The sequence below is a fragment of the Peromyscus leucopus genome, chromosome 1 (genome assembly GCF_004664715.2).
Source record: "Peromyscus leucopus breed LL Stock chromosome 1, UCI_PerLeu_2.1, whole genome shotgun sequence".
Lineage (NCBI taxonomy): Eukaryota > Metazoa > Chordata > Mammalia > Rodentia > Cricetidae > Peromyscus > Peromyscus leucopus.
The window spans coordinates 183,432,045-183,458,052 of NC_051063.1; the positions used below are offsets into that span (position 1 = coordinate 183,432,045).

At 44.2% G+C, this 26,008-nt stretch overlaps 2 protein-coding genes across 2 annotated transcripts; both read left to right on the forward strand.

The window, feature by feature from the left end:
* The first annotated feature begins 1,520 nt into the window (after window positions 1-1,520).
* Window positions 1,521-2,486, forward strand: LOC114685774 (olfactory receptor 2A1/2A42-like). The gene has a single exon (XM_028860395.1). It carries the CDS (start codon window positions 1,521-1,523, stop codon window positions 2,484-2,486), a length of 966 nt encoding a protein of 321 aa, XP_028716228.1.
* A 17,299-nt stretch (window positions 2,487-19,785) lies between these two features.
* Window positions 19,786-20,757, forward strand: LOC114685764 (olfactory receptor 10A7-like). The gene has a single exon (XM_028860389.1). The coding sequence runs from the start codon at window positions 19,786-19,788 to the stop codon at window positions 20,755-20,757; it is 972 nt and encodes a 323-aa protein (XP_028716222.1).
* Window positions 20,758-26,008: the final 5,251 nt, after the last annotated feature.

The following is a 26,008-nucleotide window of genomic DNA, read 5'->3' on the forward strand; positions in this document are numbered from 1 at the left end:
TCATCTTAGTTCTGCCCCATCTTGGTTTTTCTCATCTCGTTCTTCCCCATCTGGCTCTTCCTCATCTTCCATCTCATTCTTCTAGTGCTCCAGTGAAATTCCTCTCCAGTCAAAATCCTCTCTCTGTCTCTGAGGTTTACAGTTTTATAAACCCATGCAATAGCAGTGCTCTAGCTAAAGCAAGGTCACAGGCTTGAATTCTTGCAGGGTCATGAAGGCAGACAAGAGATTTCCTCAGGCAGTGACCGTCAGGCTTTCTTTCACAACCCAAAAGGGGAGTGGTAAAGGAGGAGGTCAACTAAGAGCTAAAGTTGGTTAATATATCAGAAAAAGGGAATTTATGTGCTCAAACTACATTCCTAGGGATGGTTAGGGAAATGCTAGGAGTCTATAATGTTGGTATAAATCCCACTAAGGCTGTATAAGAAAAGAGGGTCTGAGCTTAATTTACCTTCAGGAGATCATTTGGCTTTGGATGCTTGATAGGTATTTCAGATAAAATACACTGTTAGGAGTTCTTGGAAGCATATATAGCATAAGGGAAATCACTGCAGGAATCGGCTGATACACACACACACACACACACACACACACACACACACAAAAGCTAAAATATTGCCAAGACTTCTTAAGCCATGGCTTGACCTTCAGAAAAGTCCTTGACTTTTCCAAGTAGTAGCTTTTGTGATAGTGGTTGAACTCCATTACCTTTTCCTGTGGCTTGCAGCACCCAGGCCTTATGAGGACTTAGACAAAACCAGCCTGAACGGACCTGGACATGAATTACAGTGCCAGATGGTGGTGTAGAACTATGGAGATCTGGAGAGAAAATGGAAGGGGATGGGTAGGAAAGCAGGGGGGGGGGATGACAGGGAGAGGAAGAGGAAGAGGGAGGGTGAAGAAGAGGAGGAGAGAGGATAAAGAAAGAGAAGTGGAGGACAGAGATTGGAGGGAGTGAGAGAGGGAGAGCGGGGGAAATGGAGGATGGAGTGAGGGAGGGAGAGAGAGAAAGGGATAAGGAGGAGAGAGAAGGAAGAGAGAGGTAGATGAAGAGGGAAGGGGTATGAGAGGAGGGAGGAGGGAGACAGGGGAGGGAGGGAAGAGGGGAGAAGGCTGGGGATGGAGAAAGGGGAAGAAATGAGGGACTGAGGGGGAGAGAGAGGAGAGGGAGATTCTTTTACAAAATGATATACAAAAATGTTTTAATTAATTACTTTATCGCCACGATCTTCAGTGTGTGTGTGTGTGTGTGTGTGTGTGTGTGTGTGTGTGTGTTTCAGGCTCAGGAAAAAAATTCAGATTCAAAAACTTCCTCCAATACAACATAGTTTGCGAGCGGCAGAGATAGAAAACAAGTTATTGTAAAAGGAAAGGGGGGGGTTAAACAAGACATAACTTAGATTTGGGGGTGCACAAAGGGAGAGTGAGGAAGAGGAGGGAGGAGCTGGGTTCCGTCCCCATCCCTGATGCTCCTAGCCCAGAGGGGCTGCAGTGATCCTGCCATTGTCTCTGTCTCCAGGATGGGCCCAGGAACCCTCAATGATTCAGGAACCCCGGAGTTCCTCCTGCTGGGACTATGGGCCCCACCTTCCCTGCGTCCCCTGCTGTGGGCCTCACTTCTGCTGGCCTACTTCACCACCGTGTTGGGTAATGGTACCCTCGTGGGATTGATAGCTCTGGACAGACGACTGCACCGGCCCATGTACCGCCTGCTGACCCACCTGGCCCTGCTGGATACGGCCTATGTGAGCACCACGCTGCCGCAGGCGCTGGCACACATGACCATGCACCGTGCCCGCCTCTCGCTGGCGCGTTGCGGGGCGCAGCTGTACGTGGGCATCTCCCTGGGTAGCTGCGAGGCCATCCTCTTGGCTGCGATGGCCCTGGACCGCTGCCTGGCCGTGTGCAGACCCCTGCATTATTCGACCCTGGTGACCGCGCCCCGCTGTGCCGCGCTGGCTGGAGCGTCCTGGACACTGGGCTTTGTTCTGTCTGTGCCCAATGCGGTGGCCACGCTGCGCCTGCCCTTCTGTCCCGGGAGGCCTGCGGTGGACCACTTCTTCTGTGAGCTGCCCGCGGTGCTGAGGACAGCGTGTGCAGACACCACGGCCAACTACAGGCTGGTCTACGGCCTGGGCGTGCCCATCCTCCTGGTACCCTTGGCCTTCATCCTAGCCTCCTATGCCTGGATTCTGGCGGCGGTGCGCAAGTTGCCTTCGGCTGGGAGTCGCCGAAAGGCCCTGTCTACCTGCAGCTCACACTTGGCGGTGGTAGGGCTCTTCTATGGCACGGTGAGTGCCATGTACCTGAGGCCCCGCGCCTCTAGCGCCCTCCCCGCCAGACATCATAAGCTGGTGGCTGTTTTCTATCTGGTGGTCACACCTGTCCTCAATCCACTCATTTACAGCCTTAGAAACCGTGAGGTCCACATGGCAGCCCTCTATGCCCTGGCCCGGCTTCGGGGGATTCGCACTGTGTTGCACTAAACCTCTTGTGCCGGGAACAGAACTCTCTCTCAGTTCTGGTCCCTTCAAATTCTGTGGGGACATCTTTCTTTTTATTTTACCTTTTTTTTTTGTTGTTGTTGTTTGTTTTGGTTTTTCGAGACAGGGTTTCTCTGTGTAGTTTTGCGCCTTTCCTGGAATTCACTTTGTAGACCAGGCTGGCCTCAAACTAGAGAAATCTGCCTGCCTCTGCCTCCCTGAGTGCTGGGATTAAAGGTGTGTGCCACCACCGCCCGGCTTATTTTACTTTTTTGAGAGAGGGTCTCAGTAGGTAACCCTAGCTGGCCTGGAACTCATTAGGTAGAGCAGACTGGCCTCGAACTCACAGAGATCTACTTGCTTTTGTCCCCTGAGCGCTGGGACTAAATGGGTGTGCTCCTACACAGGGCTTTTTTTTCTTTTTAATTTTAATGTGATATTTTTTATTGAGCTTTTGATAATTTATCAGACTGTATTTTGATCACATCCATCTTCCACTCCTCCCCTAACTCCTCCCAGATGCACCCCCACCCTCTCCCAACTTAAAAAAAAAAGCAAGCTCCCATCCGAGTTCAGTTTGCCTTCTCCAGATACTCATGGGTGTGGGGCCATTTAATGGAGCATGCTCGACCTAGCAGGGCTCTGTGCATATGGGGAAAGTTCTGTACCGCCGGCACTTTCAAAGAAAGAAGCAGATGACAAATATTTTCAGAGTTACTGCGGCTTCTTCGTTTGTGTTACCGTAAAGAGAGAGAGAAACTATAGATAAAGCCAGAAAGGAACTTGGCGCTGCATCCAGAGAACGATTAGTGGACACTGTTGCCTGGCTACTCCATAATATCCGTGTATCACAAAATCTGGAAGGAGGGTACTGGGAGGGGCTGGAGGGAGGAGAGGGAACGGGGCAAGCAATGTAATTTTTATTTTAAGTAAAAATCCATAAAAAATTGAAAAGTTAAATAAAAGTATTTATTTTATACATATGTGTGTGTGTGCGCGCGTGCCTGAGCGTATGTATGTGCGCCGTGTGCATGCAATGCCCAAGGAAGCCAAAAGGTGCTGGATCCCCTGGAACTGAAGTTACAGGTGGTTGTGAGCACCATGTGGGTGTGGGGATTCAAACCTGGGTTCTTTGCAAGAGCAGCCAATGGTCTTAATTGTTGAGTCATCTTTCCAGCCCCTTACTTTTTTTTTTTTTTTTTTTAAGATAAAGTTTCTCTGTGTAGCTCCGGCTGTTCTGAAACTCACTCTGTAGAACAGGCTAGCCTCAGCCGGGCAGTGGTGGCGCATGCCTTTAATCCCAACACTCGGGGAGGCAGAGGCAGGCAGATCTTTGTGAGTTCGAGGCCAGCCTGGTCTACAGAGAGAGATCCAGGAAAGGTGCAAAGCTACACAGAGAAACCCTGTCTCGAAAACAACAACAACAACAACAACAACAACAACAACACAAAAAAACCCCAAAAAAAACCAAAACCAAAAAAAAATCAAAACAAAAAAACAAAAAACAGGCTAGCCCCAAACTCAGAGCTCCACCTGCTTTTTGCCTTCCACTCCAATGCTGGGATTAAAGGCATGCACCATCACTGCCTGGCTTCCTTTACTTTTTTAATTACTTGAAAATGTAAAATAATCAGCCCTGACATCAGGCAAAATATAAGTGCAACAATCTCATTTTCAGAAACCCAAAAGTGGTGGACCAGGCCTGTTATCCCAGCACTAGCGAGGCAGAGGCAGGAGGGGTTGAAAATTCATTCTTCACCATGACAGCTTTCACACATATGTTCTCATTCAACTGCATCCTATACTTTGACCATAGTCTCCACCAAAACCTCCTCTTTCTGCCCCTCCCAGTCTTTTGGTCCTCTGTATTTCTCTGTCCTTAGAACAAGACTAGAAACGCCTTGAGTTTTTTTTCTCCACTTAATATGTTATAGATCTTTTAGTGTCTTGACACATCTTCTTTCTATTCTGAGTTTTTCCAGGAGTTGTATCATAAATGAATGCTGATTAAAAATATTTTATTTTTTAGTTATGTCTATGTGTGTCTGTGTGTGGGTTTGTGCACATGAGCGCTGGTGTTTGCAGAACACAGAGGAGAGCATATCTCCTGGAACTGGAGTTAGAGGCTTTTGTGGGCTGCCAGATGTGCTGAGAACTGAATTTAGGTCCTCTGTAAGAGCTGTACATGGTCTTAACTACTGAGCCGTCTCTCTAGACACCGATTTTACTTTTGTAGAAAAGCAAATAAACTTCTTGTGCCTGTCGCTGTTAGGCTTCTGTTCTCACTCTTCCGGGTCTAACGTCTTACATCATCGAAGTACCCGCTGCATGGTCTTGCAATCTCCGCCTTAAAAAGCCACGCATGGACCCCCATGCTCTCTCTCTGCGCTCCTCTTTCTGTTTCCTCTCTGCTCTGCTCCCGCCCTCTTTCTGCCTCCTCCAGGCCTGGCTCTCTCTCCCCTCCTTTTTCCCTCCAATAAAGCTCTAAAAACTAATATTGGGTTCTGCTGTGGCCGTGACTCTTCATCGACCCACCAGCACCGTTTCATCCTTTCAGTCACAGCCTTAGGTTTTTGATCTTGTGCTTCAGTTTCTGTAGATCTAAACTCCACATCACTATTGCCTAGATGTTTATGGGGTAAGCCAGCAGAAACAGATCACAAATCAAAGGGGTTAATAAACCTGGGCAAGTACTCTCTGTTTTGGCCAACTTTCCACGGTTGTAACAAATACCCAAGACAATCAGATTATAGTGAGAAAAGGCTACTTTGTTTCAGGTCGCTATTGCAGAGGCTCCATCATCCTCTCACACCAAGACAATTAGATTATCATGAGAAAAGGTTACTTTATTTCAGCTCACTGTTGGAGAGGCTTCATTATATTGGGTGAGGAAGCGCATCACAGCAGGAATGTGTTCTATCATTCTACAGGTACACCAGGGGTGCTCCCAAAATGAGGTATAGGTTCTGAGACTATGCTCTTTAGATAGAAAGTAACAGGGGACATTTTTGATGATCTATGGACAACAGGGATATTGTAAAGATTATGTCCTTAATTACGTCACCAGCCTGTGATGGCATCCAAGCCTAAAAAGTGGGTGTGCCCTCTCTTTCCACACTCTCTCCTTCCATATTCTCTTCCTTCCACGCAGTCTCTCTCTGTCTCTGTCTCTCTCTCTCCCTCTCTCTCCCAATAAAGCTCTAGAAAGGTAACCATGGCTTGTGATTCTTCCACCACCACAGCATCCAGTAGTCACGGTGGCCAACCACGATGCTTAACCCACAGATAATCAGCAAGGCTTATTTTGATCACCATACACAGGACAAAGAAGTTGGCAATTGTTTCATATTCAGTTTAGAGCAGAAAAACACCGTGTTGGGTAGTTCAGAGGGTTTTTTTTTCTAATTTTTTAAAATTATGTGTATGTTTGTGTATGTAAGTGCATGCACATGTGCATGCTGGTAGCTAAGGATTCTGGAAGAGGGCATCAGATATCCTGGAGTTGGAGTTACAGGCATTTGCAGCATATCCCTGTAGGTGCTGGGAACTGAACTTAGTTCTTCTGCAAGAATAGTATTCTCTATTCACTACTGAGCCATCTCTTTGGGCCCCTTATTCTCTTAATTTTTTTCAAATTACATATTTATTTATTTATAATTAACTAATTAATTGTGTGTGAGGATTTCAGAAGGACAACTTGTGAGAGTTGGTTCTCTCCTTGTACCACCGAGTCCTGAAGAGCATACTGTATCATCCAGCTTGGCTGTTGGTGCCTTTACATACAGAGCCACATTATTGGTCCCTTCTGTTCTTAATACAAACAGAAATCAGTGGATATTTACAGAGGACTTTATTTTAGAATTTTAATTTGAGTGCTGTATTCAAAAACCACATGACCAGAGGTTGTGATTTTGGGGTTCTTTTGTCAATAAGATATGAAAGCTTAGAGAGGATGAAAGGGTTGGAGAGAGGGTGGCATGACCTTCAAGAGCATGGTTTTTTTTTTTTTTTTTTTTTGGTTTTTTCAAGACAGGGTTTCTCTGTGTAGCTTTGCGCCTTTCCTGGGACTCACTTGGTAGCCCAGGCTGGCCTTGAACTCACAGAGATCCTCCTGGCTCTGCCTCCCGAGTGCTGGGATTAAAGGCGTGCGCCTCCACCGCCCGGCAAGAGCATGGGTTTTAAAGATGTGTCTACAGTACACATGGTTTTCGAATTTCTCCCATCTTTAATTCTCCCTCATTAAACAGGAATATAGAAACACAAGGAAGATCAAATGAAATCAAAGCAACATTACATTTACATACTGCTTATCACAATACCATTTAAAAATATTTAAAATGTATTTTCTTTGACAATTTCATGCATATATACAAAGTATCTTGATTATAGCCACCTTCAACTCCTGCCCTCCCCCCACTTCCTCCAGGTATCCCCCCAACACATCCCTCTCCTACTTGCATGCCTTGTCATAAAAAAAAAAGTTTCCTGTAACTCATGGAGTCCCGTTAGTGCTGCTTGCCGGAGTGTTGCTTGATCATGTGCAGGTGACCGCAGCTGAGGTGGGTCATGGGATATTTGTTTAACTAGGCAAAGATGTGGTCCCTTTGCTTATGCTACATTTGTTTAACTATGTAAAGATGTGTTGCATTTGTGTTAAATAAAATGAATCTGGGCTTAGAGAGGTGGGGTTAGCAAGTAGTTGACAGGAAGCAATATTTATTTATTTATTTATTTATTTATTTATTTATTTATTTTTTATTTTTAAATTGTGGTGGTGTGGAAAGAGAGAGGGTTCTGGGATGCCAGCTAACAGAGAAAGTTAGACAGCTGCTTCTCTAACTCTCTGAGTTTGCAGGTTTTCACCCTAGCCTTTGAATTTCGAGTTTTCTTAGAACAATAGAGATTTAGTAAAGCTACCTTTGTGGGCAGCAACAGAGCCATTGTCTGGGGGAACAGATTTCCCCCCAGGCTATTACCTGAGCAGCCTGGCTGCTAGTAGTTTCAAGAGCAGTCACTGTGAGGAAGGTAAAAAGCAGCTCTGAGTTCATGAGTGAAGCCAGAGACCATGCCATGTTCTGAAGAGAGAAGTTCATGTACACCACTCCAAGGCCTCAACTTCTGCATCTTACAGTCTTTCTGGCTTTTCTTTTCCCTTCCTTCCTTCCTTCCTTCCTTCCTTCCTTCCTTCCTTCCTTCCTTCCTTCCTTCCTTCCTTCCTTCCTTCCTCCCTCCCTCCCTCCCTCCCTCCCTTCCTTCCCTTTTACATTACTTTCTTTTTAACTACAACACAAAGGAATGCACACTTAGTTTGGTTGCTTGCCTTCTGTTTCTGTTCTGTCTCCCTGTTCCCGCTTGTCCCTTCCACCTCCAGTCTCCCCCACTTCCACTTTCATGTCACATGAAAGTGGAAGTGAGGGAGCCATCTCAGTCTCTTGTTAGTAAATTAAAATAAATTTTGTTTTTTTAACAAATTAAAAAAATAGTATCTATTAAAATGAAAGGAAAACAAACAAATGTCAAATGAATCTGCATGCACATGCAGATGACAGAGTGAGGCATTAGGTGTCTCACTCTATTCTCACCTGCCCTGTAGTCTTGAGACAGGGTCTCTCATTGATCAGTAAGCTTGCCTCTTTGGTTAGACTTGCCAGCTGGTCAACCAGCTTAAGAAGGGATCCACCTATCTCCGCACCCTCAATGCCAGAGTTATAGGCACACACATCCATGCCTTCTCCTGCAATGCTGATGTTAATGGCATTCACATCTATGTTTTCCTTTTTATATTGGTGCTGGGTATTTGAAATCAAGTCCTCATGCTTGCTCAGCAAGGGCTCTTCCCTACTGAGCCATCTCAGTCTCTTGTTACTAAATTAAAATAAATTTTGTTTCCTCACAAATTAAAAAATTAGTATTTATTAAAATGAAAGGAAAACAAACAAATGCCAAATGAATCTGATTGTGGCATCCATATCCACTATAGTTGATGGCTAATATTTTTGTTTTCTACAATTAGGCCATTTAAAAGGTTATTTTGACCAGATAGAAGTATTATATGCACACACGAATAGGCATAGAACTCAGTAAATTAGTACAAGCTGCACGAAGACATGAAGACATGAGCTGAGCTAAGGGGGCATGTGAGAGACCTCGCTGAACTTCTCAATGTGTCCTTCTACACAACTAACCATCTCTCCAAAGCCAAGTACTCTCCTTATGTGATTGTGATTGGTTTTGAGCTTTCTCAAAATCTCTTTTAAGCTTTATTGTGTGTGTGTGTGTGTGTGTGTGTGTGTGTGTACAGTGTGGAGATCAGAAGACAGCCTGAAGGAGCAAGTCTGTTCTCTTCCACTGTGTGGGTCCTGGAGACCCAGGCTGTCCCTCTCAGCAGCATTGCTTTGACTCACTGAGCTCTGTCTCCAGCTGGGCTTGGGGCTTTGTAATGAAAGAAGACCCGGAGATGAACAGGCACTCTCTAGGCATGGTGGTAAGTGCCTGTAATCTCAGCACTCAGGAAACTGAGGCAGGAGGCTCGTGAGTTCCTAGTTCACATAATGAATTCATGGCCAGTCTGGTGTAGTATAGTGAGACTTTGCCTCAAATAATTGATGACTGTTCACTGAAATACCATGCAAGAAGAGTGAGAAATGCAGTGACTAGTGAATGGTTGAGGGTATTGGCCAAATGTAGAACCAAGGCTAGTCATCAAAATATGTAAAACTATGCCCAAAGGGTAAAGACACAGAAAATCCAGTAACTGTTTGGCAAGGGACTCCATCAGGCATTTAATAAGTATTTATTGATCAATGGCTCTGTCCCAGGAAGTGTCTTGCAACTGGAATACATCAGAGAAAAAGACACACTCAATGCCATCCAGCTCATCCTTCCAGTGAGCCAATAGTCAGTGAGCAATAAGTTTCATCAGTGGGAGTGTTTCCATCATTGAGTCTTTTATGCTCAGGGTGGACCAGTACTCCAAAAATTGTAGGGATATGCTTTACAATTATTGTTTGAAGAATGAACAAATGCACAATAAGATTGTCAATCTGATAGCTTCTTAGAATGTTAAGCACAGAGAGGTGTCATATAATCCAGTTTCCACCCTTGGTAGACACCAAAGACAGAAAAGCATAAGCCTACACAAGAACCTGTGTATGATATTTACATCAGTGTTACAACAGCTCCAGTCATATGGAAAAAAACTCAGAAGTCACTCACCTGGGCTGTGGTCAAAACTCACTGAATAGGCTGAGGAGAGGTATGGCTCAAATACCTCTATGCAGTGCTTGCCTCAAACACTCCACTGACTGATGGGAGGTACTTATCAGTGGCAGACCACCTGCCTAGAATCCATCAATGAGGTGCTGGGAATATTGCTTAGTGACAGATCATTTACCTAGAAGGCACCTGCGAGAGGCATGGAGCACAGCTCATTGGTGCAATGTTTGCTGATCATCCACCAGTGAGTGCCCGAGTGTGTGGTTCAATGATGAAGCACCCATCTAGAATCCCCCTTTGGAGTGCTGGGGCACAGTTCAGCATTAACACAAAGCAAGACAAAAAGAATGCTCGCTTCGCATGCACAGTAGTCTGGGTTCAATCTCTGGCACCACCTGAAGAACAGAGAAGCAACACAGGCACGCTTGTGCAAGCACTCACACACACATACACACACACACACACACACACACACACACACAACGGAATGCTAGCATCAATATTAAAATGAAAGAAATGAAAGGTTGGCAAGTGTTACAACACAGATGATCCTTGAAAATATTTTGCTAAGGGGCAAAAGGGGCTGCAATCTGTGAACCAATTTACGTGAAATACCCCCAACTGTCATATCCTTGAAGACTGAAAACAAGTTAGTAATTATAAGAGGTTTGGGGAACACCTGCTCAATGGTCACAAGGTCTCTTTAGGGAGTGATGAGATTTTTATGATGGATCCACAGCTTTGTGAATGTACTAAAGAACAATTTTTTTTATGGTGCTGCCAGGAGCAGATGTATCTCACTGTCAAGAAAAGTTGAAGTTCTTAAAGCATTTTTTAAAAAAATTTTATAATTTAATTTATTTTTACATATCAGCCACGGATTCCCCTGTCTCCCTCCTCCTGCTCCCCCACCTTCCCCCAATCCACCCCCCATTCCCATCTCCTCTAGGGCAAGGACTCCCCTGGGGACTCAGCTCAGCCTGGAGATTCAGTTGAGGCAGGTCCAGTCCCCTCCTCCCTTCACCCAGGCTGAGCAAAGTGTCCCAGCATAGGCCCCAGGCTCCAAAAAGCCAGCTCATGCACTAAGGACAGGTCCCAGTCCCACTGTCTGGGGTCCTCCCAAACAGTTCAAGCTAATCAAACTGTCTCACTTATCCAGAGGGACTGATCCAGTTCCATGGGGGGTCCTCAGCTGTTGTTAGAACATCAAAATTTTTATTTTAAATTGGGTGAGTTGCATAGTATATGGATTGTCTCAAAGAACCTGCTAAAATTAGTGATACTGATTACACAGTGAACAGAGTGATTACCGTGCTCCATCTTGTCAAGGTACTACTTTAAATAAGCACTTTCAAATGGTTGGCTAGAAGCTGGAGTGATGGCTCAGTGCTTAGGAATGTGTACTGCTCTTCCAGAAGATCTGAATTTGAGTTCCAGAATCCATACCAGGCCCCTCACAGCAGCTATAATTCCACTTTCAGGAGATGCAATACCTCTAGCCTCTGTAGGCATCCACACCCTCCAAGATTAAAAATAGAATAAACCATTCAAAATGATTAACCAATTGCATACATTCTCTAGCCCTGTAAAATCTATGCTACATGAATCTCATTTCATAGGACAACAGAAGTTTTACTTATCAGGTCCAACCCAGACAGGTTCTATTGTTTTACTCTGTGATTGGTTGGTTTCACGTTAGTTTCAGGGCAGGATAGTCTGATTTGAGCCAAATGTTTCTTTCACTGGTTTTCGACCATTTTTAGTTCTGGGTCAGGGCGGTTTTTTAGCCAGCACCTTTCTATTTCTTTTTTGTTTAGTAATAAGCAACTGGGGTTGGAAAGGGGGTAAAGTTATCATTAGACTGCTTCCTGCTGAATTGGGGTGTCAAGGTTCTTGGGACAATCTTAATCTCCCTCCTCAGGATGTGACCAGGTTCTGCAGATCTCTGGCTTTGTCAATAGAGGCTGGTAGTCCTGTAATATTAACTGGTTCAGAGTCTGGTTAGAAATATTTTGCATCTGTTGCTGAAGAAATCTAGCCAAGAGTTTTATGAGGCAGGGTGCAATTAGTAGGGCTAGGAAAAGGAAGAAAAGAGGGGATTAGAAGGGTAGCATCCATTTCCATATATGGCTATTAGTAATCCACTGTCTAGAGGATTAATGTTTCTGAGTTTGAAGATCCATTTGGAGTTGTTGGATCTTATCTTTCAACTTTAGCAGTATCATAAGGCAAGAGAACGGTGGCACCAGTATCCAAAGCCACATGGATTTGCTGCCACATGGATTTATCCCTCTTAAACTCTGGGCTTTGTGCCCACAGGTAAGTCTCTTCCAGAATGAAGGGCTGTGTTTGCTTGCCCATTGGGAAGTCTGTGCAAATCTTAATAATTTATCTTTTTTTTTTCTTTTTGGTTTTTCGAGACAGGGTTTCTCTGTGTAGCTTTGCGCCTCTCCTGGAACTCACTTGGTAGCCCAGGCTGGCCTCGAACTCACAGAGATCTGCCTGGCTCTGCCTCCCAAGTGCTGGGATTAAAGGCGTGCACCACCACCGCCTGCCTAATTTATCTTCTTTATTCACTCACCAGCTGAAGTAGAACTGTGGACCATGGTCTTCTCATACCCAAAACTTAATCCCTTCTCAGTTTCCCTGCCATAACTAGGAGCCATTGGGATATAGAGAGTTGTGCCATGACATGGTAAGACATGAAGATGCATGGATAGGCAGGAGAAATCTTTAGGGACATTACAGGCCAGCGAGGGGAGTGTAGATTTCTTGTGTAGCTAAAGGCAAACATAGTGCAGTAGGTCAGAAGGGAAAACCAGGAAGAGAGAAGTATGGCAAGGACAATGGTCTCTGGGGGAAGCAGGGGCTCCAGACTCTCCACCTCCCTCTGTCTTCATATGGGGCACAGGGACATGTAATGAGCACAAGTCTCCAAGGGGTTAGTCTTCAGGGCTCTCATTTTCCATCCAGAGCCAAAACTGAAAGCTTTGTTTTCCTGAATCCCAGTCAGCCCCAGGAGCTCCTGGATCCAGGGAGTAGCTTTGTCACAACTTAGTTCCCGGCAAAGAAGGAAAAGGTAAGCGGGTTCTCCATGAAGGGCAAGGGATCAAGCTGCAGGGAAGAATGAACATGGTCTCTGTCTGACTGACAGATGCTGTAATGATGACTGGGAGCAGAACATCATTGTTCTCTTTTTCATTCTTTGATGGTGATCCTGACGGAGGTGTTAATCATGATGATGAAGATTAAGATTATCTTGGTATGGTGATGCTGCTGTTGCTGTGACTGGTGGTTGTGGTAGTGGTGATAATGATGGTGAGATGATGGTGAGATGATGGTGATGATGATGATGATTGCTGCAAGCCACAATAATATGAAGTAGGATTTCAGCTGATTATGACAAGCTAATACCCGGAAGAAGTCAAGGGCCTTCCAGAGGTCAAGCTGAGGCTCAAGAAGTCTTGGTGATATTGGCTTTTGATTATTAGCTGTTTCCTGCTATGAATTTCTCATGTGATATTGTAGCTTTTCCATCATTCACTGGGCACAATTTCCCCTCTAATAATGGAATATTTAGATAACCTTCTGTGCAGTAATGCCGCCAGGATCCATAATTTCAGGCCTTTCTGTAATTATCATCATTAGCAGCATCTGGCCAGGATCATCTCTGGATGGACAAAAGTATCTTATCTGAGACACCTCACAGATTCTCTATGAACAGACTTAATTATCCAGACTCTCTGTTTGAGAAGGCCTGGCAGATGTGCTAATTAAGCTCAACTTTGTCCTTTTCAAAGTCTTATCTCTAGTTTTAGATCCACCCTTAATAATTAACTCAGAACTAAAGGGTTCCTACTTACAGGTACATCTAGCTGTGAAGGAAATTGCCTATTTGAGTTGCCTATCCACCAACCACACTCCCTTCACCCTGCCAGAAACTGTGAGAGCAGAGATAGCATGGAGAGATAAGGGCCGAAGGGATAAAAGAGTCAGTTTTATTTTGGAAAAAAAAGGACAAAGAAGAAAAAAGAGAATGGAAGAACTAGATGGGTTGTTGTGCCTACGTCGCAAGACCCCTGAGCAAGACCACCACAGAGCCAATGTCCAATGCAAAACACACAGGGGTTAACTGATAATAAGCCAACCTAGGCTTGGTCCATGTCCAACAATCGACACAGCGGGTGAAGGAGGACGGCCCTGAGCTCTCAGGGTGAGGGGTTTTTAAGGGAAAAATGGCAAGCAGGGTGGTACAAGCCTGGGCATCATATGGTTGGGTGAGGGTGTGTGACCTTTGAATTTACTGGTTGGGGGTTATAGTTATCATTTTGGGGCAGGCCTGGACAAGTCCCAGGCTTTGTCCTTGAGCTGCCATGGAGGCTGGCCTTGCATGTTCACATTGACCCTACATGTAGTTCTAAGTTGGTGAGGGGTCCCAGAGAGTCAATAACTGGCTGAACCTTGAACAGTCAGAGTATGTGCAGAAAAAGAGCTCCTGCAAGGACTATGTCATAGCCCTTCCAGAAACTGCTTGTTTAAGTCTCAGGAAACTGAAATTGAGGCCTGATCTCTGAGAGAAGACTGAGCAGCCTGTTATGGCATCTGCTTGATCCTTTCAGGGTAAGAACTGAAGGGGAATGAACTGAGATGGGGAAGAACTAGATTGATAAAGAACTAGAAGAATGAGATGGAAGAAGAGAAAGAGCCAGGTGGGAAAGACAAGATGAAAAAGGAGATGGGAGGGAAGCTAAGATGGGAAAGAACTAGATGGATGAGAACCTAGATGGGGGCAGAACTAGATGAAGGAATTAAGATAGCACTTAGAGGGAACAGCAGAGAGATGCAGAGAGAATCAGGCAAGAAAGGAGCTAAATAAGAGAGGAGAATAGAAGCTCTGTAGAGAGAGAACTGACTCAGATGAACAATGTGAATGGACTAAAGAGTTTCATCTATGTAGACTTATTAGAGAATCCCTCAGATTAATCCACTGCTGGTATCATCTCTTCTGGAACTCTGGGTGAAGGCTATCTAGGGGATGGACCCCAATAGCTTTCATTAATGATGATGATTAAGATTGTAATGATTTAGTGATGATATGATGATGGTGGTGATAAGTAAGATTATAATGATATGGTGATAATGGTGGTAATGATGATGATGAAGAGGTGGTGGTGATAAAATGATTCAGATGATCATGTTGATGGTGACAATGACTATGGCAGCGATTTTGAGGTCTTAGTAACAATGATAAAGATAACAGTGATGATCGTGATTGTGATGATGGGGTGATATTGTTTGTGATGTAGGAGTATGCTGAGAGTCCTGGTGATAATGAAGATGATCATGATGGCTGGTTGTAATGGAAGTTTTTGAATCTCAGGACTTTGAATCTCAATACAGCCTCAGTTAGTCCTCACTGACATTTTAGGAGCAGATCCCACTGTTTTCATAAATTTCCAAAAGAGGGACAGAGAAGTTAAGCCATTCTCACAATTACTAAATGATAGAGTTTGGATTCAAGTTTCTATTCCACTCTTGGAAACACTTGTGGCACTTACTGAGTGACAAATCTTTCTCTTCCCTCTTTCCCCGAGCCCCAGGTATATTAAGGCCTTCCCTTCACAGGTGGATCGAGGAGCACTCATCAAGGTAGAGATCACACATTGAAGCCCTTGCTTGATTTGGGTTGTGCAGATCCCAATATTGGATTGTGACTTCCACCTCTCATTCCAGCTTCCTGTAGGAGGCGCTGAGTCTTTGCTGAGAATTAGCTATCAAGGCACAGCTTTTTTCCCATTGAGAGGTGGGCATCCTGGATGCTATTGGAGCTGTGTGGCAGGAAGTTCTGGGTCCTGAAAAGTGCTGGTGACTCAGGCATGTAATCCCAGACACTGAGAGCCTGAGTCAGGGGGATCTCCATGAGTTGGAGGCTCATCTGAACTATGTTGTGAGTTCCAGACCAACCTTAGCTATATAGTGAGACACAATCTTAAGAAGAAAAAAAAAAAGATGTTGGGTTTTTTTGTATGCACATCCTAAGACAGGGTGGGATTCAGAGGAATGTTAGAAACGGTTCTCATCCTTGGTCTATGCCATGATCATATTTTAAAGTGCTCTAATTCATTAGAAGAATACTGCTTTGGTCTGCTAAATATATTTCCTGGCTCAGGAGTGGACCAGAAACTTGATCACAGGAGATTCTGATTTGAGACACAGAAAGGATCTGTTTTTCCTCTTTGGGTGATGGAGAATTAAAAGGAGTGAGAGATCATAGCTCTGATTTCAGTTGAATGATTCTATTTGAAAAACAAAAACAAAAACAAAATACCCCACAATGAATAAAATCCATTCCATACCTACATGCTGAGTCTGGGATGGCCCAGTATTTAAGTTCTCCAGGACCCTATGCCCAGTCCATAAAGAGTGTGGATGGAATGAGCCTTGGTACTTTTTGTCTTCACAGTAATATCATTCCATTTTTCTTTTATTGAAGATAGGTATCTTTTTTTTTTATAGAGTTTCCCCTCCTCAACTCCTCCCAGGCCCTAATCCACACCTTTTCTGCCTCTCCTTAAAAACAAACAGATATTAAAGAGTAATCATAAAATAAAATAAGATAATGAAAACACAAACAGATGAAGAGCCAAAGAAAGAGTACAAGAAGCACATGTAGACACAGAGACCCAAATGTTTGTACACACAGGAATGCTATAAACAGAAAACTGGATGTTGTAATATATACACAAAAGACATGTAAGTTAAAAATAATGAATAAACAAATAAAACCCTGACAAAAATCATGACATGATGAGCCCCCAAAGATGCCATTGAGTTCATTTTGTGTTGGCCATCTACTGCCCTTAAGAGTGGTTTGTTTACAGCAATTCTTTTTAATGCAACATAAATTTTAAAATTACATTTGTTTATGTGTGTATGTGTTTGAGGTGTATGTATGTGTGTATGTGTGTGTGTGTGTGTGTGTGTGTGTGTGTGTGTTTATGGTAAGTGTGTGATGTGTGTCTGCATGTCACCATGCAGTGTGGCAGTCAGAGGACAACTTTCAGGTCCTGTCTTTTCACCATGTGGATTCCAGAGATCCAACTCAAATTGTCAGGGTTAGCAGCAAGCGCCTTTAAACACTGAGCCATTTTGCCAATTTACAAGTTGAAACGACCAAATCTAAAATTCCCTGGCTATTTCTTGCAACTAGGATCCTCATCTTTGAGAGGAATCTCTATCATTGTTTTAGGGTGTATCCTTTCCTACATTTAGTACATTTCTCGCTGTATATGTGGAGCTGAAAGAAAAACAAGGCAACTTTGTGGTGTGTTTGCATCATACCGTCTGTGCAGGATGGTTTTATGTCAACTTGATACAAGCTAAAGTCCTCTGAGAGAAGGGAGCATCAGTTACGAAAATGCCTCTAGCCAGGCAGTGGTGGCACATGCCTTAAATCCCAGCACTCGGGAGACAGAGCCGGGCAGATCTCTGTGAGTTCAAGGCCAGGCTGGTCTACAGAGCAAGAACCAGAACAGGCACAAAACTACACAGACAAGCCCTGTCTCGAAAAAAATACCAAAAAAAAGAAAGTGTTGTGGTCAAGCCTGTAGGGCATTTTCTTAGTCAGTTATTGATGAGGGAGGCCCAAACCCATTGTGGATGGTGCTATCCCTGGGCTGGTGGTCCTGGGTTCTATAAGAAAGCAGGGTGAGCAAGCCATGTGAAGCAAGCCAGTAAGTAGCACCCCTCCATGGCCTCTGCATCAGATCCTACCTCCAGGTTCTAGCCCTGTTTGAGTCCCCATCTTGACTTCCTTCAATGATGGACTACAATGTAAAAATATAAGTCAAATAAACCCTTTCTTCCCCAAGGTGCTTTGGTCCTGGGGTTTCATCACAGCAATAGTAGCCCAAAATAAGGCAACACCCTATTCTTCTTTTTTTACAACTTGTGTTTTGGGGCACAATACTTCCTTAATATCTTCCATGTCATTGTACTGTGACTCCCCTCCTCTCCTCTCCCATCCCATTCCACACGTTATATTTTGAGACACAGTCTCACATAGTCCAGGCTGGCCTGGAACTCACTATGTAGTTGGGGAGGGCCTTGAATTTCTGATATTTCTGCTTACATCTCCATAGTGCTAGAATATTAGCATGCACTGCAATGGTCAGTAGGCTGTATCTTTCTGTCTCTGTCTGGCTCTATTTCTCTGTCTCTCTGTCTCTCTCCCACACAGGTATGTATCTGTGGAGGCCAGGGGCCATTTTTCTGGTGTCTTCCTGTATCACTTCCCTTATATTTCAACACAGGGTCTCTCCAACACAGGGTCTCTCACTGAACTTGGAACTCACCATTTCAGCTAGACTAGACGGCTGATGGTCCTCCCACCTTTGCCCCTCCATCCAGTGCTGAGGTTACAGCACCTGCTGCCATGACTGGTTGGTCAGAACTTAGAGTCTCAGGTTTGTGCTGCAGGGTTTTATCAGACATTATCTCCTCAGCCTTCTGACCTCCTTAAAGATTGCCATGGCTGTGTTGGATTTTTAAGCACAGCACTAACTACTCCAATAAGTACTACTGTGCCATGCAGCCCTCCAAGTGAAATCCTGTTTTCACAATGTCACAGGTAAGACAGGCAGCTTTGAGGAGGCTGTCCTGCTCATATGTGACAGGGATTTTCCCATCACTCTAAGACACCCATTATTAACCAGACCCTCTCCTTTCTCATGTTATTAATTTACTGGGTGAGCCTTCCCCTCCTGCTGGTGTTTTTTTTTTTTTTCAAGTTGCAGCTCATGACCCATTAGTGGATCCTAAAGTCAGTTGTGTTGAGAGCTTTACAGCCTACATTCTACTGGCAATGGAACAGACTCAATCTGCATTGGTGGTGGGTATGTCAACCCTCACTTCAGGGAGTCTTAGCAGAGTCCTTATCTTTATTCCCTGGGCATGTTTTTATTTTTTCTTTTGGTCTAGTGTCTTCTTGGAAATATTAATTCTTTAACATAACAAATTCTGCCGGGTGGTGGTGGGGATGGTGGTGGTGGTGGTGGTGGTGGTGGCGGCGGTGATGGTGGTGATGGTGGTGGTGGTGGTGGTGCACGCCTTTCATCTCAGCACTTGGGAGGCAGAGTAATCTTTTTGAGTTTGAGGCCAGCCTGGTCTACACTGTGGGTTTCAGGGCAGTCAACCAACCAACCAAACCAAAACAAACAAACAAACAAACAAAAAAAACCCAATAAAACAAAACCCAAACAAATTCCATTAATTTTTTGATGAATATTTCCCCTAATTTAATTTGTTTTGGGTCCATTTCATATATATGAAATATATATAATATGTAGAAAATTCTGATGGCTGTCACCTCACTCTCTCCCATTTTCAACCCACTCCTCTTACCGATTCCCCACAAACCCATTTCCCACATTTACATCGTTTCCTTCTGCTTTGGTTTTGTGACACACTAAGTTTCACCAGGGCCGCCTGTGGGACAAGGGTCGTGAAGTGAGAAGGAAATATCAGGGAACACAGACGCAAAGGTTCTGGAAAGCAAGCCTAGTGAGCTGAAAGTGCAGAAGGGGATGAGGATGGAGAGCTAGACAAGAACCATCTCACAGGTGTGATGGTGCATGCTGGAGGCAGGAGAATCTCTGTGAGTTCCAGGACAGCCTAGTCTACATAATGAGTTCAAGAGAGCCAGGGCTATTTAGAGAGATGCCAGTTAATAACAACAAAACAAAATAACACCGACAATAAAACAATTTACAAAGGCCTTTGTAAAAACTGAAACTATGGTACAACCAACCAGGGAAAGGGGAGTCGGAAGAGAGAAGACCTTAAGGGCAAAGACAGGCTAGACTAGCGGGTGAGGTAATTTTACTTCATTCTACATTCACTGGGGATTTGAAGAAGGGCTCTGTTCACCGTAAGGCATTGGACTTGATTTACTATTGAATAAGTGCCCCCTTGGGAATGGGAAGGATGGGACTCACAAGCTACAATTCTCACTTCATCGTCTCTTCCTTCTGGTACTCCATAGGGTTCCTCTCAGGTCCGTAGTGCAGTGCCCTTGAGTCCTGAACCCATGCCACCCTCCTGGGCATCACCTCCCTGGACCAATCAGAGCCGCTCACATGAGCTGGAGTTTGTGCTGCTGGGCTTCTCACACATGCCCTCCCTGCGCCCAATGCTTGCAGTGCTCTTCCTGGCGGCCTTCCTGCTCACGTTGCTAGGCAACACACTCATCGTCATGCTGACTAGCCTGGACCCAGGCCTGCGTGCACCCATGTACTTCTTCCTGCGCCATCTGGCACTGGTGGAGATCTGCTTCTCGCTGGACGTGGCTCCCCGTCTGCTGGTGACCCTGCTGCGGCCTGGACGTGGGATGTTCCCCATAAGCTGTGCCCTGCAGCTGCTTCTAGTGCTGTCCTTAGTCACATCCGAGTGTTTCCTCCTCACGGTCATGGCCTGGGACCGCTTCTTGGCCATTTGTAGGCCTCTGCGATATGGTACCATCATGAGCTTGAGGCTGTGCCACCTGCTGGCTGCCACCTGCTGGCTCGCAGGGTTACCAATAGCTGTGGCCCTCACCATCTGGCTCTTTAACTTTCCCTTCTGTGGGCCACGGGGCATCAGGCACTTCTTATGTGACATACCACCTCTGCTGAGCCTGGTGTGTGCAGACACCAGAGTCTTTGAGGCTAGTATGTTCGTTATCACAGTGTTAGTTATCATGGTTCCCTTTAGTCTTATAGCTACGTCCTACATCATGATTTTGGCTGCTGTCCTTCGGATGCCATCAGCCTCTGGGCGCCACAAGGCCCTGTCCACCTGTGCCTCCCACCTCATCGTGGTGATTCTGTTTTATGGCACAACTGGGGTCATCCATTTGCGCCCCAAGGCCGGCTACTCTCCAGAGAGCAAGCAAGTGGTGTCCCTGTCATACACCATTGTGACCCCAATGCTCAACCCTCTCATCTACAGCCTGAGGAACAAGGAGGTCAAGGCTGCCTTTGGGCGTGTCTTCATTCAGAGACGAGGAACCTTTATCCCTTGACCTCTATAGACTTCATTTACCCAATCATTTGGAGATCATCTCTACCCAAGTGGTCTTGAGGACCTCCGTGCATGAGTAAGTTAAACCATTTCTTATAATTTTGGTTGTGAGCCTAGCCTTTAATGGCTGACCCATCTCTCCAGCCAAGGATCAAGGATATGGCTCCTTTTTTTCCCTTTTTTCTCCCTCTCGACTTTAGAGACAAGGTTTCTTTGTGTGTTTGTACCAACTCACTCTGTAACCCTCTCATCTACAGCCTGTGGAGGTCAAGGCTGGCCTGGAACTCACAGAGATCCGCCTTCCTCGGCCTCCTGAGTGCTGGGATTAAAGGCGTGTCCACCACAGCCCAGCTAAACCCTTTCTAAAAGATTTTATTACCAGGATGGCCCTGCTGAATATGTAGATGACGTCACAACTATCTAATGGCCCCTTGAATAACACCTAAATTTCGACTTGGTCCATGTATTGAGTGGGTAGCATCCTGTTTCTCCACTGCAATAGAAACTGGATTGGAGTTCAAAAGCATGGTGATTGCATCTTTCCTGGGCAAGTAGAATTGCCCACTGCAGCAAAGAAAAACATTATAGCAAAGAAAAAAAAAAGTTTAATCTTCTATAAATCAACTCATTTAGGGTGTGTTGTGATTTGAGTATGAAATTTGCCCACATGCTCACGTGTTTAAACACTTGGGTCCCCAATGGTGGTGCTCTTTTAGAATTAGTGGAGCCTATAGGAAGTGGAGCCAGGCGAAAGGAAGTGGGTCACTAAGTGTCATACCAGACCCCACTTCCTGTTTACTTCTTGACTGCTGATGCAATGTTTCATAATCCTGCCACCCCCTTATGTGGCCACAAGGAACTGAACCTCAAATGGTGAGCCAATTGGCCATTAAGAGCACTCGTTACTCTTACAGAGGCCTGGGGTTCAATTCTCAGCACCCACCTCAGTGAATTCACTGCCTGTAACTCCAGTTCCAGGGGAATCTTACGCCCTCTTCTGGCCTCCCTGGGCACTGCACACACATGGTGAACATACATAATGTCCCACAGATGTAAAATGCAAATAATAAATATTTTAAAACAACAAAACTGTGAGCCAAAATACACTCTTCCTCCTTAAGTGACTTTTTGTCAGGTATTAGACATAGTGACAAAAAAGGTAACTAATACATGGCATGAGGCTATCCCATCAGAAGTTAAAAATATTCAAACACAAATATTACATTTATGATTTTATTTGTCAATAAAATAGAATAAAATCAGGTTCTAAAAGATTAAAATAAACTATAGTTATGTATTTAATGTAAGACACATCACATTAAGAGACGAGGTGCTGTGGCACACAACTTTAATCCCAGCACACAGGAGGCAGATGCAGCTCAGTAATTTGAGGCAAGCCTGATCTATATAGGAGTTGCAGGCCACTTAGGGTTATAGTGAGACCCTGTGTATAAAAACAAAACAAAATAAAACAAAACAAAATGCAAGGCTGTTAAGATTAGAAAAGGCATCACAGTGTGGGTGGTTTTATAGCTGGTCTTTGACATGGGATCAGTAAGCTGTTTGGAGGAACATGGGGTTCACATTCATCTTACTAGGTGACTCTGCCTCTTTTGATTTTTGGTGAAATTTCCTTAAAAAATAATTATTGCATCTCTCTGTCTAACTCTCTGTCTCTGTCTGCATCTCTGTCTCTGTCTCTCTGTGTACACATGGTGCACATGTGGGGGCAGAGGATAACTTAGGGAGTCAGTTCTCTCCTCCCACCATCTGCATCCTTGGGATTCCAACTGAGGTCGTCAGGTTTGGTGGCAAACACCTTTCTCCACTGCGCCATCTCATCTTCTCACAGAATTCTCTTTAAATTGGTGTATACTAGTGAAAAAGATAACAGGTTTCATGAAGATCTGTATACAAACACACACACACACACACACACACACACACACACACATATTCACACCCCTTTATTCTCTCTTCTAACTCCTTCCCTAGACCCTGGTCCCCTTCCTCCTTTCCAAATACTTCCCCTTTTAATTAAACATCTTAAAAAATCTCCATTTGACAAATAAGAGAAAACATGTAATATTTGTCTTTCTGATTCTGACTTATTTTCACAATGATCTTCAGTTCTGCCCATTTTCCTGAAAATGACATAATCTTGTTTTTTTTTTTTAAACTATTATTATTTGCACACAAATATCAGAACCACCAAAGTCAGAGCCATTGAGAATCCCCTGGAGCTGGAGTTAGAGACCGTTTTGAGGTGCCTGATGTGGGTACTGGGAACTGAACTCAGGTCCTCTGGAGGAGCTACAGGGGTCATGTTGTTAAACTTCTTTTTAAATATTCATGTTTACACCCATACATTTGTCAAGGAACCTTAGGTAAAGGAGCTGCTTGTAGTAGTAGTTAGTGGTTAATGAAGATACTCATTTTTGCTTGTCATGTTGGGAACAAGTGACTGGGTGCTCGGCTGCATGTGGCATATCTTATCAACTCACTTACAAGGCTCAAGATACATCTCTAAGAGGAGGAAGAAAGACTGGAAGAGCTGGAGGATGGGGTGGAGTGCTGTGAAATGCTGTCCTCTAGAGGTGACATGACCTGCTGCCCACATGAACTCAAGCAGCTGTGACCACCCATGCAAGACCAAGCCAGTTAGACATGCCAGGATGAGGAGGGCAGGGCTCATGGAGCTCTACCCTGAGCTGAGAAGTGGGAGGGAGAATCCCTTTTCTTCTTTTTAAAATATTTATTTTCTTTCATTTTATGTGCATTGATTTCTTTTTTTTGCCATGGGTGTTGGGTCCCCTGGAACCAGAGTTACAGAGAGTTGTGAGCTGCCATGTGGATATTGGGAACTGATCCCGAGTCCTCTGGAAGAGCAGTCAGTGCTCTTAACTGCTGAGCCATCTCTCCATCCCTGAGAGTCCCCTGTCTTTAGTGTGGCCACTGGAAGGTTGTCTAGGCCCCTTGGATGATCTCAGGCTTATGAACATATGGGCAGCATTGACTAGATTCAGTGGATTATAAAATAAATATTATAGGAGAAGACGGGATTGGAAAGAAGATGTTACTGGGACCCAAGAGGAATTGAAATGAGAGGTGAATGTGTTTAAGACACATTGTTTATATGTACAAAAAAATCTCAAAGAATAAATAAAATTTAAAACAAAAAATCCAATCTGCATTGAGCACATACAGACTTGTCTTTCTTATATTTTGCAAGCAATACATCCTAAGCAATATTATGTAGCCTTTATCTTATATTTGTTATGCAAGAATCAGAGTGATCCATAGAATATACTATCTGATAATAATATAATAGGCTATAGTATCCTAGTAGGCTATCTGCTAATACTGCCCCAACTGGTGGCAGATTTCTAGAAGTTTGCAGATTTGGGATTCGGGGTATTGGGCCTTGAGATTTGAAGGCCCGATTTACTTCCTGTCTGCTTTTTCCTGACTGCACATGCATTGTGATCAGCTATTTCACGCTCTTGGTGCCATGCCTTCATCACTGTGATGCACAGCCACTCTTCTTAAGCTGTCAGTTGTATCTTGTCAATTATTTACTCAAAACAAGAAAGTAAATCCACTCCCTCACATCTTGCAGATGAACCATCCCAATCTTCTTTGAATAAGATATGCCTCAGATTTTCAGAGTATCATGTCCCCTTCCCATCACTCAAACAATGTTTTGTTAATTTTTTAGAGAAAAGTCCTGCTGCAAAGCCTCATGCTGGCCTCAAACACATGCCCCTTCTACCTCAGTCTCCTAGGATTACAGGAACCTATCATCACACATGGCCACAACTGCAATTTCATTTACTCTTCTTAGTAAATTTGAATTGACCTTGAATAAAGTACTGCTTTATGGTTATCACTGAGTACCATGCCTAGTACTTACTAGACACTTAATAAATGCTTGCCAAGAGGATGAATGAGGAATGAGGGTCTGATGTTTTTGTTTTTCTGTTGTTGCCATAAAACACTGACCAAAAGGAACTTAGGAGAGAAAATGGTTTATCTGGCAGGTCATACATAGCTTATCACCGAAGGAAGTCAGGGCAGGAACCTGGAGGCAGAAACATGGGGGGAATGCTGTTTACTGACCCCTGCTCTTTGCTTTCATCTACAGCTCAGGCACATCGGCCTGGGTGATGCCAACCACACTGGGCTGGGACCACCCACATCAACCATCAATCAAGACAATTTCACAGAGTCATATCCTCAGGACAGTCTGATTTAGACAGTTCCCTAACATGTCCCCTCTTCCCAGGTGACTCTAGGTTTTGTCAATTGACAATAAATAAAAAGTAACTGGCACATGGCTATCCACATCTAATGATCAGAACCTTTTTTGTAGTTCTGAGGTCTCTTTCCAGATAGACAAGAAGGTAGTCAGTGATCTAGAGCAGTTAGACACTGGAGTTTAACAATAAACTCATTTGTGTGTTTGAATCAGTGTCATATTCTTGCTTCTACAATGCTTTCATCCTGTAAAATGGAAACTCTGTACTCACTCAACAATCCCTCCTTATTCTACTTCTTCACATTGCTAGCAGCCATAATTCTACTCCATGTGCCTAGAAATTTGACTCCTTTAGGTAACCCATACCAGAGGAACCACACAGTGTTCTTCTTTTGTGATCGCTCATTCTCTCACTCTGACATCAAAGTCCAACAATGTGGAACAATCCTTTTCTATATTATGAGTATGTATTATTCTCACTTGCTAATAAAAAGCTGATTGGCCAGTGTCTGGGCAGGAACTGATTGAGCATGAGCACCAGACTGAGAGTATTCTGGGAAGAGGAAGGGTGGAGTCAGAGTCACCATCAAACACATGGGAAGCTAGATGAGAATGCCATACTGATAGAAGGTTCCAAGCCACGTGGCTAAACATAGATAAGAATTATGGGTTAATTTAAGTGTAAGAGCTAGTTAGTAATAAGCCTGAGCTATTGGCTGAGCATTTATAATTAAGATAAGCCTCTGAGTGGTTATTTGATAAGCAGCTGCTGGATATTTGGGAACAGGTGGTTGTGACAGGAAAAATCTGAGTATAGTCCAGACTTGTGTAATAACATATATCAGAATTTCTTTCCTCTTAATGATTAAATAATAACATATTACATGGATTTACCACATTTTATTCATCCAATTTCTGCCAGGCTGAGCTCCAGGAATCCAACTGATGGGAGAGAGGAGGGAGACATCAAAATCATGATGGGAAAACATACAGA

Bases quoted from the DNA above. Each gene is read 5' to 3' on its own strand.
- LOC114685774 (XM_028860395.1), top strand. From the start codon at position 1,521: ATGGGCCCAGGAACCCTCAATGATTCAGGAACCCCGGAGTTCCTCCTG.
- LOC114685764 (XM_028860389.1), top strand. From the start codon at position 19,786: ATGCCACCCTCCTGGGCATCACCTCCCTGGACCAATCAGAGCCGCTCA.